Here is a 14,824-nt window from a genome sequence, read left to right on the forward strand (position 1 = left end):
ACACACACATACATTCACACACACGACACGCACAAACACATATACACAAAAACAACCACACACTCTGCAGACACTCAATTACAAACACACAAAAAAGGAACAAAGTAGGAAGCTTGACTTATTTTTCTGGGAAAAATATGCTGGACTGGGCAGCGGTCATATTTTGTACCGCTCTGCGGTACATCTAGTTTAAGATTAGATTGTTGCACCGTTTTCATGTTTGCTGCATGATGAATGAACATATGATGAATGAACATATTAGGCTTAGCCTACTCAGTACATCTGTCATGCCTGTTCTTTGCTACTTGTGAGTGTCCCACTGTGTTCTGCCTGTGCAATAGTGTTTTGGGGTGTCACTGAAGAAGACGTTTGAAGATGAGGAAGAGGTCGAGTAAGATAGTGAAGAAATGTTTAGGCTTAAATAGGCTTAGATTTTGACACAGCGCAGGCTAATCCACATGTTTCTTACTCTGCTCTTACCTTATAGGCCTAATAAAAGATAGCCTGCAATTAGACAAAGAGAATCAGAAACTATTCTGCCATGTCTCGTTTCATAACTTAATAATTATATTCCTAGTTGAAATTTCCCCGTATGTCCTGCTGACCTCAGTGAGAAGTACCTGTACCTGTCAAAACCTTTGCGTAGCATAGCACCATGGAATATATATTTAACGGCAATCAATATTATAATCTTTATCAAACTAAACATATTTGTAATAGTGGATATTTTAGAATATACCATGAAATATAAACAATTTAAAAAAATGGGGGGGGAGGGTATCGTGGTCTCACTCTAAAATTACAAGTCTGCCTCCTTCCAATGTAGGCCGAGACCAAGTCAATGCAGAGTATTTTTGCTTTTAATTCTGATAGGAGACCGAGAAAGCAAAAAACTGCCTCAAGACCAGACCCGAGTACTACACCACTACTTAGGCTTACGATGCATCCAGGAAATGGGGCCCAGGGCTATTAAAAGAGACCTTGCAGCTACATGACTAAAGGTGATAACCTGTGTTTAATGCCAGGTTACTTGAGTGTGAACCAACTCAAGAGACCTTGTTTTAGGGCTTTAAAATCCATATATCCATAGAATGTGCATATAAATGGCAATATATATTTTTTTGTGACATACACACATACATATAAAAAAAAATGTATGACATAGTAGTTCATAATATTTTCAATTAACTGTTTTTAAAAAAACATGTTTATCATAAAGAATCAGCTTTACTCCGAAAGTCTATAAAAGACAACACATACATGTTTATATAACTATACAATATACTTCACATTTCATTGCATTAGTGACATATCCTGAATCTTGCTTTAGGAAATTATTTCCAAGGTGTCAGATACTGTAGGTTATGTTAAAATTCTGGCTATTTTAAAGCACTAAAACCAAATGATTTGTATAGTGTAGAAGTAACTTTAAATAAAAAAGGTACAGTATAGTATATATTTTTATGCTGAGGAAAGACAAAAAGTAAATTGAATGGGAAATTCACTTTCACTTTACATTCAAAACAACATTCTATAATGCCAGGACACAAACTTGGCAATTGTCCATGAAGGATAAAAAAAACTCTAAAAGCAGTACAAAATATGCCATCGATACTAAGTTAAACACATTGGACCAGGGATCCTTTCAAGCAGAATTGAACTTCCCAGTCAGCTGCCTGAGTTGCCATAGCAGCCCACACAGGGGGGAGCCATAGCCATTATAGGCCCACTGAAGCAATGATATGTGTGGAGTCCTTCTTGGCAGCTTCCTTGAGGACGTCCAGCGTGTCCGAGCTCTCAGGGGTGCACGCAGATGGGCTGTGGTATGGGCAGAAGGGGATGAAGCGCATAAAGGACATGGAGGACAGGCGGGCACTAAGGTTAAAGGGCAGGCCGTACACCTCGTCGCTTTCAATGGTGACATTCGAGTCCTCCTCGTGAGCTTTGTTCCATGCGATGATGCCCCGCTCACGTTTGGTCCCTGTGTGGGACAGGCAGGAAGGGAGGGACAAATGAAAAATGTACAGTATAATGTTGTTTTAAAGGATTCTAAGGAATCCCATAATCCAATGAATTGGTTATTCAGCTACAAAATGCCATCAAGAGAAGGTATTCACATTGCAGATCATGCTTATTGGATAGGTCTAAAACTACACAGTGGCTTTAAGGAGACTTACCTGGAATGGTGTTGTCCAGGATGAACCCAAAGAAACCCCCAACAAACATACTGGTGGTCAGCAGCACCAGCAGCACCTGGTCAATCACAACTATCCCTGCAGTGGACACAGAAGCGTTTTCACTTGTGTGCACTTTCTTATCATCCGCATAAAGATATTCCTGGTTTTATAGTAACAGCCTTAATTGCCCTAAGCCCTAAACATGCATACAACATACACCTCTACTTGTTCATGTTCTAGCGTCTAGGACAGTATTTCCTTAAAAATTGAAAAGTAAGCTGCAATGCAGGAAAAATAATCACGATCAAAATTTTTACCTGTCGCGATGGCTGTGGGGTTTTTGAATATCCAGTTGGGAATGACCAGTCCAGTGAACATGGAGAAGCCGAAGATGAAAATGTTGCGCGAGGAGTTCATATCAGCGTACTGTAAGAAACACATGACCACAGGCACATGACCACCATACCTCTCCCATTACTCTTAATAAAACAGAATTTCCCATTATTGTCATGAATAGACCCTGCTGCATGATCTGCATGAAAGCGAACTAGTCTTCATTATGCGTAACATTGCCATGATTTCAGCTGAGGGCAGCTCACCTGGAGGTTGGACACTCCCGCAGCGGCTATGACTCCGAACATGACCAGGAACATGCCTCCGATTACAGGCGTGGGGATCGTAGTAAATATGGCTCCGATTTTCCCAAAGACGCCCATGATGATCATTAGGAAACCACTGGCAATGATCACACTCCTACTGCCCACCTGGACAAAAATGACAACTCCATGTTATTCATATACATTAGAAGATCATGGTTCAACCCATTCTAAAGCATTATGCTGAGTTATGCAATAGTGCTTTGTCTAACTCAAAGTTCTGAGAAAATCTGACAAAGTCTTATCTCATTGTCTGGGAAATGAGCTTCATAAATGCTGTCAACATTTAAAGAGAATGAGAAACACCCCACCGTCCCATATTAATAATCTTAGTCAGTATAGCCGGCTCAACCCTCTTTCAGTCTCACACCTTGGTGATGCCGAGGGCCCCCACGTTCTCGCTGTAGGACGTGGTTCCGTTGCCTGTTCCCCAGGCCCCAGCCAGCAGGCACCCTAAGCCCTCCATGCCAATGCCCCGGTTGATGGCATGTTTAGGTGGAGGAGGGGCCCCAGAGAGGCGGGCACATGCATGGTAGTCGCCCACAGATTCAATCATGGAGGATATCACCCCTGCTAGGATCCCAAACACACCAGCCAAGCTCACAGTTGGCAGCCCCCACTGCCCTGAGGAAAGAATGAGGATTATATCAGAGGATTTAAAACGCTATTGTAATTATTCATTTTTTTTGGCCAAAGAACAATGCATCTATCATTAGCAGAGCATGTGCCTTTGTATCCATCCACAAATCTGTGAAAGAACCTCTGTATTTATACAAATCGGTTAAACAGTATCAAAAAGCGTTAAAGCATCAATAAATGCTGATCAAACATATAATAATCCATTTCCTCAAGCACATGTGAGAGTGATTACTACAAACTAATCAAGGCTGTTAACAACTCGTCCTGAGGGTTGATTGTTCGCTGGCATCAGTACCTGGGTATGGAAAGGTGAACCAAGGTGCCCGGCCTATGACGTCTCCCTTGATGTCGGTGCGTGCCAAGTAGCCGTATTGGGAGGAGTCAGAGGGCAGGACGTTGGTGACGGTGAGAATGTAGCAGATCAGCCAGGAGAGCGTGATGCCAAGGAGCACCTACAGGATATTAAAGATGCACACCCACATGAAATAGCTTTACTTCAGAAGATTAAATGCTACAGTGAGGTACTAATTTGGAGATTTAATCTGTATTTATAGCATGTGAAGTGTGCAAAGCAAATTGTGCCAATAGACCATGATGTATTTAAAGTGTAACTCCGGAGTAAAAACAACCTAGGGTCTATTTATAGTAGTTAACAACTTCAAACTTTTGTTTTACGTTAATTGGTGGTGTTTTAAGCAAGACCGTTTATTTGCATCACTGAATGGGCTTACAGTGATGCCAACAGGGCAAGGTGCCACGTCGCTATACCACTAACAATGCTCAAAATATAATTACACTTCTGTGGTAGTGTTTTGAGGGCTTCTACAAACTGAAGTATTATAAACTTTGAAAGTATACAGAGAGGTTATAACAAAACCTGTATCATTAGGAAGAAAATTCCATGGCTTCCTGGTTTGGTATCGTCAAATCAGTGGGCACGTTTGATCTTGCAGCACTGTGCAGATCTGGCTGAATCTTTCAATATAAACATGCCATAGGTTTAGCCAGATCTGCACAGCACTGATTTGACTGAATGTCCCTGCTGATTTTACAATACCAGACCAGGAAGCCATGGAATTGTCTTCTACAAATATGAGTCTTATAATCTCTCTGCACTTTCAAAGTTTACAATACTTCTTATTTTGAGTATTGTTAGTGGTAAAAAATAGCAATGTGCCACCTTTCCCTGTTAGCATCACTCTGATAATGCAAATGCAAAGTTGACCCTAGGTTGTTTTTACTCCGGAGTTACACTTTAATGACAGCTGCTTTTGTTCTCTAAGTAATGCCATTATCAGTTCAGATTGTATACAAATCTGACAGCCCTTCTAAACCTTTTTTAGGAATAGATGTAATGAGTATTATATAGGTATTCAAATGATCTATCTGAAATCCTCTGTCAGTTCAGTATTTGTACTTCTGGCTAGTTCCGTCAGCTTTAAATAATCTGTGTGAAGGGAGGTATTCAAACAGTGCCACTCAGTTAATAAGATTAGAACACAGTCTGTTCTGTAGAATTCTACTTCCTTTTACTACCTTTAGCTTTGTTTTTTTTCCAGGAATGTGCTACTGCCTCTTCTTTATGTTCAGAGCTTAGTCATATCTGTTTAGTTTTTAGCACTTCTGAAGTTAATATTTAACATTTTCTCACACTAGGAATGTACACTTCTCTTTGAATGAGAAGGGAGAGTGAATGTGATCTTTAATTACTGACTTACAGGAAGAATCTGAAAAATGTACATCTTGGATGTGTGAAACTTCTTGGTTTTGCTGTAGGTGGGAAACGGCACTGGAATGTGTCGGAGGTACTGAGAGAACAGGACGATCATGCAGGTAGTCCTTTAAGGGAACAAAGAAAAGGGGTGTTAAATAGTATTACCCTTGTTGTCTATCGGGTCTTTATTCCCTAACCTTAAAGGTTCTCTAAGTCTTGTTACTCAGTTTCTAAAACAAAAGGGCTTAAATGGTATTACTCTGATTCATGGATTCCTGCTGATCAGAATTATTAGATAAAGCTGCAAGCTACCGGTAATTACAAATGTCAGTGGACTTTGAATCACTGATTTTTGGTTCTTTTCTTGATTCTGAACTTTGATCTGTCCAAAACCAGTCTCCCCCTGAAGTCAAGGGCTGGCGTGCTTTAAAAGGGCTGGCTGTGCCAACCCGCAAAAGGGCTCACCTGCAGACAATTAGGATACAGCAACCAAAGGTAGACAATAGGAAACAGTGCCACCACAGGGCAATGGAGGGACGTAACGACTAGTAACTAGTTGTATATGTGGCGCATGCCTGAATCTAGACCAGCCGTGGTGAAATCCAGTCCAGACACTACTTTTAGATTCTTGGACCAGTAATAAATGGTTAGTAAGGCATTTGTCTTAAACAAGCTGTAGGGTTCCAAAGATATGTCTGAGACCGTGGGCCTACTACTTATAGTAATGTTGCATGAACATGGCAGCGATTAATGCTGGATATCTTTCTAAAATAAATTGAGTGAGATTAATTAGATTTTTCTGCGAAAGCATTCTTTCAGAAATTGTTATACTTCAGCAACACGTGAAGAGACGCAAACACAGACACCTTCCACCACTACCAGTTGTGCCAGTGGTTTGTAAAGTGACGTCTTAACACTTTATAAGTTATTTAATTTTCCCAACCCAAAGCAACTTGCAACTTAACAGTTGAGTACATGGATAAAAGGTTCTCCATGAGTCAGCTAAAAAAGTACAAGTTCCTTACATTATGATAACTTTGAAATAAATCTAACCTTGATCTACAAAGTGGTCTTTACAGTTTATTTTGTGACATGGAAATAGGACATTTAAGGGTTCTTATAAGGGCCAAAATAAGACACCCAACTAAGGTTTTTTTTTGCATGAAAACAAATGAGGTACTATGTTGCATGGAAACAAAAAAAGCTGCTATAATGTGTTACCTACATGGCTGCGATGCCCCAGTGGTTGCCTGCGTTCATGCCGGCCGAGTCGTAGAGCGAGAGGCCGATGAGAGAGATAGTGGGAGCGATGGTGAGGGGCCCGATGAAACGCATGAAGAGCCCGATGAGGCCTGAGAAGCCCACCACGACCTGGAAGAGGGAGCCCACCATGATGGAGCCCTGCAGCTGGGGGAGAACACACACACACACACACACACACACACACACACACACACACACAGACAGACAACACACACACAGACCCAGACACACACAGACAGACAACACACACACATTTGATTATTCTATTAGAAATGTCTAATACTGATTAACACCACACCATCCACATATTCTAAAGAGCCAGTGTTGTTTCATTTAATTTCATTCTTATATTATTTGTCTTCCTCAATGCTTTTTCTGTCTCATGTAAATTGAAAGCTAAGATAAAAGCTATGTTAAGCCTAGTAGATATTTATATTTATTAATTTAGCAGACACTACAATTCAGCCAAACCCAATTTTGTTTGCATGCAATATGTTTAGTGTTTTTGATCGTTATAAAAAATTATTAATGCATAGTTCCATCAGTTTAGGTGATCTACTGAATGAGGTATTAAACAGTGGTTAAATTAAACTGGAAGAACACAGACTCTGTTACGATTCTAGGGTTACAATCTCAGGTTAAACCGGGCGCACAACGTAAGTGTTTTGTTTGCAGAGCGTATGCTGCAACAATTGGCTTCCATTATAATAAGTGGAACTGGCTACACCATGGGAGCACTACACCAGACATTCGAGTCTTCTAAAATCATGTTTACGCTTGGCAAATGGAACGCTTCAGTTGTGCCATGCCGTGTAGCACGGCAGCTAAGTTTCTTTTTTTACTCCAGTGGCCTAGTGCCTCTTTAACTTTGTCTCATTGCCAGGAATGTGCTACTGCTTTTTCTTTATGTTCAGAGCCTAGTCACATCTATTTAGTTTTTAGCACTTCTGAAGTTAATCTTTAACATTTTCTCACACTAAGAATCGACCCTTTACTTTGGATGAGAGAGCAAGACATGGAACCCCAAATTGCTCTGGATGAATGTGCAGGTAAGTAATGTGAGTGTAAGTGTGAGACCACCATTTACCATCTACACCTGACTAGGATCAGGGGCAATTATAAGTCTACTGTTATTTGATTATCAAGTCTTTGTCTCAGGAATACATAAAACCTTAGTAAAGCTGTGTTTCTCTGAGAAGAACCATCATCAAACATTTGTGATTGTAGTCCTACTCTTCAAAGGGTTGAAATGGTTAATTGCAAAAATGCGAGCTCAGGTTCATAGTTTACATGGAACATTTTAAAGTTGCATAAAGGCTTTCAAATGTCTACAATCAGAATTAATATTATTTTGTCCATTTAATGTCTTTTCACTTGTCTTTATTTGTTTGGCAGCATCAACCCACACATGGGTGTCTGCATACCAACAAACCTAATGACCTAATGCATGGTGGAGCAGTGGTAACGTCATCCGCTTACACTCAGTCAACTCGGGTTCAATTCCTAAACCCGCTCTTACAAGTAAATGTCGCTTAGGGGAAGAGCATCTGCTAAATACCAGTCAACTTTAACCAATAACTTTAATTTGAACTTTAACGCTTGAATACTTACGACTTGCATGCGGCTCTGCCAGACTTGGATGAAGATGGGAGACGAGGTGTTGACCAGCGTGGCATTCTGGGTCCAGGCTGGGCACGCCCACTCTGGCATGGACAGCAGGGCCATGGAAGGCGCCAGAAGAGTGAACGTCCCGCCCTGCAGAATCGGCAACCTTTCAGAACAATGGCAGAACAGCCGAATTAGCCAATCACAAGGCATCTTTACATGAAGGCAGTGTTGGTGGACCCTCCTGTTATCAACTTAATGGAGACGCTCACACATGTGCAGGACCAGGTACCATATAATCACATTCAACATTCATCAGTGTCTCTGACTAAAATAATGGAATCAGTTAAGGATTAGCACATTTAATAAATAAGATGGAGTGCTTGTATCAAAGCAGAAAACTTGCAAGTGAAACATAATATCTACAACTCATCTTGTCAGGGCTGCTACGCTGGTAAATCATCCATAGCACAGATTGTTTTTTGTAGCATGTGCTTCACATATGTAGCACTGTATAGCACTGGTTGTCCTGTGATTTAATAGGTGTTCTACAAAAGGCTCTCATTTGGTCGCTGTACTGAAAAAAGCAACATTTTAAAGATACAAACTCAGGGAGAATTCACCATCTTAGTGGACTGCCATGCTCATGAACTTTAGATGGGTAACATTTTAAAATCCTGGCCTTAAATGGCTTGACCTAAAATGTCCAACACAGAGCCAGCATCACATGGAACCAAGCAGAGCCTAATTTATCCAAGCCCTTCAAGGTGTGAGGGTCTCCAGTCTACTGAACAGCCAAGCCTTCTATGCATGTCCATTTTAGATACTTTGACATGAAAAGGGTTCTTTGAGAAAGAAGAAAGTGCAGGCATAGTGAACTCTGTGGGCTGACCGTCCCTGACCCCACTCATGTGAATCAGGCCACATTGTTTTTGGAGATCAGATTTAAAGCACTAAGAAGCCAGCTGATTCAAATCCCGTGAAGAGATGTGAGCTGCCATTACTGTCCAATCAAGATTCCTAAAGGTTAATGCAGTGTGCTGGCACTCCTGAGTGCTTCAGATGGAGAGCTAGAAGGAATCCAACACAATGATTCACCTTTTAGGACCTGCATTTTAATATGGAATCTATATTACAATTGTTTTGACCAAAAGTAAACTTCTTTATATAATGTGCACTTCACAGCACACATCTATTTTAGGTCAAACCATTATGAAGATTTGCTGTGAGCAAGGTTAGTGTACAGAACAACTTTATCTATTATTTCTACATTATTTTGCACTTTGTTATGGCTCTCTGCTTATTCCTTTATTACTGATGTAAATCTAAAATACTCCCACCATCCATACCCATCTTCCCGCTATCCACAGTATTCATATTGATATGAAATTCCTATCAGCTGATAAAAACCAACATGCCCTTTTCCGACTACAGCTACCTCACTGTTTACACTGCCACCATCTCCACATTGTCACAACGGAACACAAACCCACTCAGGACAAGCTTACGGAATTTGGAATTACAAGGCACAAGATTCTGCTCTAATAAGGTTCAAAATTCCACCCTAATCCTATTTAAGACTCCAGCCAATGCAAGGGTAGACCTCTGCTGGGGCCTCTGCAATACAGTACTGCACAACGAGTTCAATCTCAATGTTCAAGCATCTGACTGATGCAGGCACTTTGAGTTTTGTAGCTTTCTGTGCCCAAACTGAGTTGTTGGTACACTGGATACAAAATTTCTTTGGCCTGCCGATAAAGACTTGTACAGGGACCGCAAAACTGAAAACAGTGCTGCTCTGTGAATGTTAATATTCTGTATGTTCTTGATTTACTATAAAAGTCTCCTAAAATTATTAGTGTTGTGTGTTTTGAACAAAAATGAGAACTGTCACGTTGCTGGACATGTCTGTGTTTGTGGAACTGGCAAACTTGTTAGAGTTTGCCTCTTTTAAACACATATGGGTCTTATATGTGTATATACGCATTTTTTTAAGGTCACTGGGACAAACATCACACATATGCACACACACACACACACACACACACAATTGGGTTTAGCTTATCATAACATGGGGCTTATTGAAAAAGGAGGACCATGCTGTAGAATATACTTGACCTACATTTTTGAAGTTTCTGGACAGTGGTTTTCTGAGGTCAAACCCCTGGACAGTCTGACCATGAATGTGATTGTGCTCATCTCACTTATCTACTCAACTGACAAAAATTAATTCACTGTCTTTTGACAGATAAGACTGTTCAGTGCAAATACACACAGTTCTGGTATTTGGACAAAAAGTTATTTTCACCTCCAATCACAAGAGGATTAGTCTCACAAAATTTACTTTCTATTCATAAACTGTATTTGACCTTTGAATAGATGCTGCTGTCTTTCGGAGTTCAATACCAGCAGCTACAAGCTGCTATCATCATGAATGCAGGTACTGGCATAAGGAATCACACTGGAAATGTTGAAGTGGCAAGTTTATTTGTACTTTAGACGTTAAATTAACCTTTTTCGTATTTCCCTCCTTATCCTTACATATGTGCAATACCTGTGGGCAGTAGTGAAACCCCTGTTGTTGATGTTGTTGTTGTTGTACATGAACATATACGTGACCATGTACATGGCCAAATACATGTCCAAGTAGTGTGCAGTAGTGGCTACCCTGATGATGTGTTGTGTGTTGTTGTTGTTGTTGTTGTTGTTGTTGTTCATGTGCAGGTACAGGTACATGCCCTACTTGTAAATTATATATTTGCTGTCATGTTTGCTGCTGAAACAATCCACGTTTCTCCATTGTGAGATAATTAAACGATTGTCTTATCTTTTAAGTACTAATTTCTGTACAGCGGAAAAAAAACGTTTCACTCCCATAAAACATTTTACTGCTTTGATTGGTCAGAATGCCTGAAACGTTCCTAGGATACATCAAACTGACATTGATTGCCTGAAATTACAAGTCTTTAAGTTCAACGATCAGCTCCTATATCACGAGCGCAACGCTGGTGGTGTCAACCATTCAGCTGCCGTGGTATTACAAACAAAAAAACCCTTGTGCTTGCCGCTGGTCAGTGTGATCCCCGCTTTACTGTTGTAATGAGCCAAGCATCTCTGAATGGGCTTGTTCACGCATGTCTTCTATCTTTACACTACTAATCATCAGGGTAGTCATGCAAAGGCTTATTGTATAATTCTGTCAATAAATTACTGATTAATTATCAGTATACAACATCAAAGTCTCAGCCGACCTCATCCTTACACACACACACACACACACACACACACACACCTGACTAATCCTCACAATTCATGTACATTTCAGACATCTCTAAAGATAAAAGAAGACCTTTCTGTGTGTGCATGTGTGTGTTTGCGTGCATGCTTGTGTGTGTGTGTGTGCGTGCGTGTCTGTATCACCTGATTCCAAATATGACCTGGAGTAGTGTGCAAAGCCCTGAGACGAAGAAGATGGTGCTGATGAGGTGGCTCTGGGTCAGACCGTCATGCTGAAGGCACAGGCCCTGTGACAGGATCAGCGGGATGGCTATGATCCCTCCAAACGCAGTCAGGCAATGCTGAAGGAGAGAACAAGAGAGAGGAAGGGAGGGAGGAAAGGAGAGAAAGAGGAAGGGAGAGAAGGAGAGATGGAGATAGAACAGAGATTTAGGGAGAGAGAGAAAGAGCACAAGGAAGAAGCAAATATACTGTATGTTTAGAGGCAAAACAAAAACAAACAAAAAACAAAGACCACAGTATGCTGCAGGACAAAAGCAGATCTACCCGGCTAATACACAACTAAAATTACTGAATGTGTCCTTTATGGAGGTTTCAGACTGAATCTTAAGAGCAGAGGCCTTGCATGTCCTCAATAAATAAATTGGGAAAAAATACCCAATGATATTAACTAATGTAACATTAAATCCATTTTTATATCATCGCATACAGCAGTAATAATTCCCCAGGTCAGGATTTTCTTTGAGAGATGTGGAGCATATTTGTGGGCTAGTTGCTTCAATCTAATCAATTACTCATTCACAAATCTAATCAATTAGTCACCCTGTGGACCCTTTGCCATTTCTGGGTCTCAAGGCACGCACATGGTGTGTACCATGGTGTGTACCAAAAATGCTATGGCTCCCCGATGCCTCGTACCTGAATTCCCAGGATAATGCAGAGGTACCACGGAGGGACGTCCGTCACACAGTAGACGAGCTTGTTCCTGTCGTTCTCCCCAGACAGAGCTTTGCCTTCTGGGATTTCATAGAAATGTTCTGCTCCATCCACCTGTAGTGCAGGAAAGAGATTTCAGAACTTTAGAACAACACTCAATAACCAACACACTGTAATTCTGCACACAGTGAGAGAGAGAAATGCACATAAAGGTGTTCAAATTAAATCACACACAAAAAAAAAACTGAGCAATACAATTACAATACCAAACAGTAGTAACACTAACTAGCGTGATTTTCCACTTTGCAATTTGCCACCCATCCTTATAATGATGTTCCATAGCAATCCAAAGTTCAGGTGGCCAGGGTATTTAAACCGCTGTTGAACAAAGATGGTCAGTTAAATGTCCAGAGTTTTCAGATAACAGATACAATGTATGCGTGCAAGCCTTTTTGCTTGAGCCCCCAAGAATGAGATGCACTAGCAAGCAGCAGCCGGGTAGATGGCTGTGAGGCGAACCCCGGACGATGTCAGATGACATCACATGACAACTCATGATAACTTGTGATGTAACACCAGCCCAACCAGTAGCTGGTCGACCCTCGCACTCGCCGTCTCACTCACACCGCTGTTCCCACATAGTGGACACACCCTAGGTGACCCTCAGGGGTCAAAACATATCACACCATTATGCAGTGAAGGTATGCGTGTCAATGTCTTTGTGTTGCTTTCAGTCAGGGTGTCCCTGTCCTGGAGGATGTTTTAATTGTTCAATTTCTAGCATCAGAGTTGAGAACTTAGGGTTTTTTTCCTCAAGAGTGACAAAAGAATAGATAGAACTCTGTACAGATCCTACAGTGGAGGCCTACAATCTAACACCACACAAGCCTTTAGCTTGTCAGTGCACAGCTACTGCTTTGTCTGGTGAGAATTTCACCTAATAGTTTCTATTACAAGCCCTACATAAAAATGGAATGATGGTGACCTCAGACAGCTACATCTGGGCATAAGGTACATCCAAGCATTGCACAAACAAAGAATTCCACACACACACACACACACACACACACAAACAAACCAATACATTCACACACACACACACACACACACACACACACACATGTGCAGCGATAAATGGAGAGTGAGGATCAGTGAAAGATTGTGAGGGTCAGTGTGTTTTACTGTCTAGTGTGAAGAATGAGAGATAAGAATGATTTCATAACTCCTTATTGCCACCATTAACAGCCTGTGGGTCCTTTTACCAAACTCTTCAGAAGAGGTAACTCAAGCGGAAATGATTTATAAACAGATGGGTAGCCATACAGTTATTATAATGCTCTCAAAGACCAGTTAATTTACTGACAAGACATACCCACAACACTGTGGTTTTATTGCAAGTGTGTGATTACAACACATTTACACCTGTTTCAACAAGTAGATGGTCACTGAAGATCATACTAATTATACAAGTGACCCATGACTCAATTGAATTTTAATGTGAAAAAATACTTTCATACTCAAACAGTTCACATATATTCTGAAGTGCAACTATTGATATTAAACATATTCATAATCTATACTTTATTATTTACTACTAATAAAATATATTTATTTAATAGGGACAAATACAGTATACATAGACAAACTGAAAACAGTTATCTGATGCATGTGTTTATAGCTAATGCTAATTTTCAACACATGTCCCTAGACTAGAAGGGCTTTTATGATTAAATGCAGTAGAACAAAAAAAATCAAAAATTAAATAAATAGAGATACATGAGAGAGATTGAGGAAGACATAGACATAATAAAACAAGAGTGTAGTTTTAAAAAAAGGAACAGTTGTTCACTGAATGACTCAGTGCCAGGTAAGGAGGTCTGTTGCTGCTACCAAAACAAAAGTTCTCGGGCTGATCACATGGGTAAAGGGCATCATTTTTACTAAGTCTCCTTTATGTTAGCCTTTTTAGTGAAACAATCGATTTGAAACACACTCCAGATTTTACTGCAGCTTTCAAAAACACCCCTCCTAAACCCCCTAATACTGGACAAGAGCTCTCTAGAACACTCACGTTCCTCTGACAACAAGTAAAGCTAAGTGCTTTTAACAGAGCTCACCAGCCAAGCAGCGTTCAGCTTACAGACTCTCAAATATAAATCACCTTTATCATCCAAATGAATGTACACTTTGGTTCTTTAACAGTCGAATGTCTTGAGGATTGCCATTTTAAGGCCTTGTCATACATGTCGTAATGAATGGTTTTCCTACTCACTGCAAAGGCAAAGTTGTCCAGTCCATTGCTTTCCTTGTCAGGAGCCATTAGGTCCACATAGAGTGCAGGACAAACTCCTAACCACGAGTGAACTCTGATAGGCCTACTCCTAGACCCTTATGAGTTAGAGCGAGAGAGAGAGAGAGAGAGAGAGAGAGAGAGAGAGGGAGGGAGTGTGTGAATGAGACAGGAAAAGGGAGAGATAGATAGTGAAAGAGAAAGGGAGGGAGGGAGCATGAGAGAGAGAGAGTCAATATGTGCAAGTGAGAAGAGGGAAAAGAAGGAGTGCAGAGAGAAAACCAAAACAGAGAGTGACTGAATAAAT

The 14,824-nt window shown here is 40.7% G+C and overlaps 1 protein-coding gene across 1 annotated transcript; it reads right to left on the minus strand.

Moving 5' to 3' along the window:
• Window positions 1-1,718: 1,718 nt before the first annotated feature.
• Window positions 1,719-14,547, minus strand: LOC143138604 (solute carrier family 23 member 1-like). The gene is made up of 12 exons (XM_076299041.1): window positions 14,500-14,547; window positions 12,210-12,341; window positions 11,475-11,632; window positions 8,061-8,220; window positions 6,412-6,593; window positions 5,191-5,311; window positions 3,768-3,924; window positions 3,204-3,457; window positions 2,777-2,941; window positions 2,495-2,603; window positions 2,178-2,273; window positions 1,719-1,981 (listed from the first exon to the last, which is right to left on the minus strand). Exons 1-12 carry the CDS (start codon window positions 14,545-14,547, stop codon window positions 1,719-1,721), a joined length of 1,845 nt encoding a protein of 614 aa, XP_076155156.1.
• Window positions 14,548-14,824: the final 277 nt, after the last annotated feature.

The sequence above is a fragment of the Alosa pseudoharengus genome, unplaced genomic scaffold (assembly GCF_046254945.1).
Source record: "Alosa pseudoharengus isolate Yale_2024_CS ecotype anadromous, Long Island Sound unplaced genomic scaffold, YU_APseudo_1.1 YU_APseudo_1.1_scf_10, whole genome shotgun sequence".
NCBI classification, from domain to species: domain Eukaryota; kingdom Metazoa; phylum Chordata; class Actinopteri; order Clupeiformes; family Clupeidae; genus Alosa; species Alosa pseudoharengus.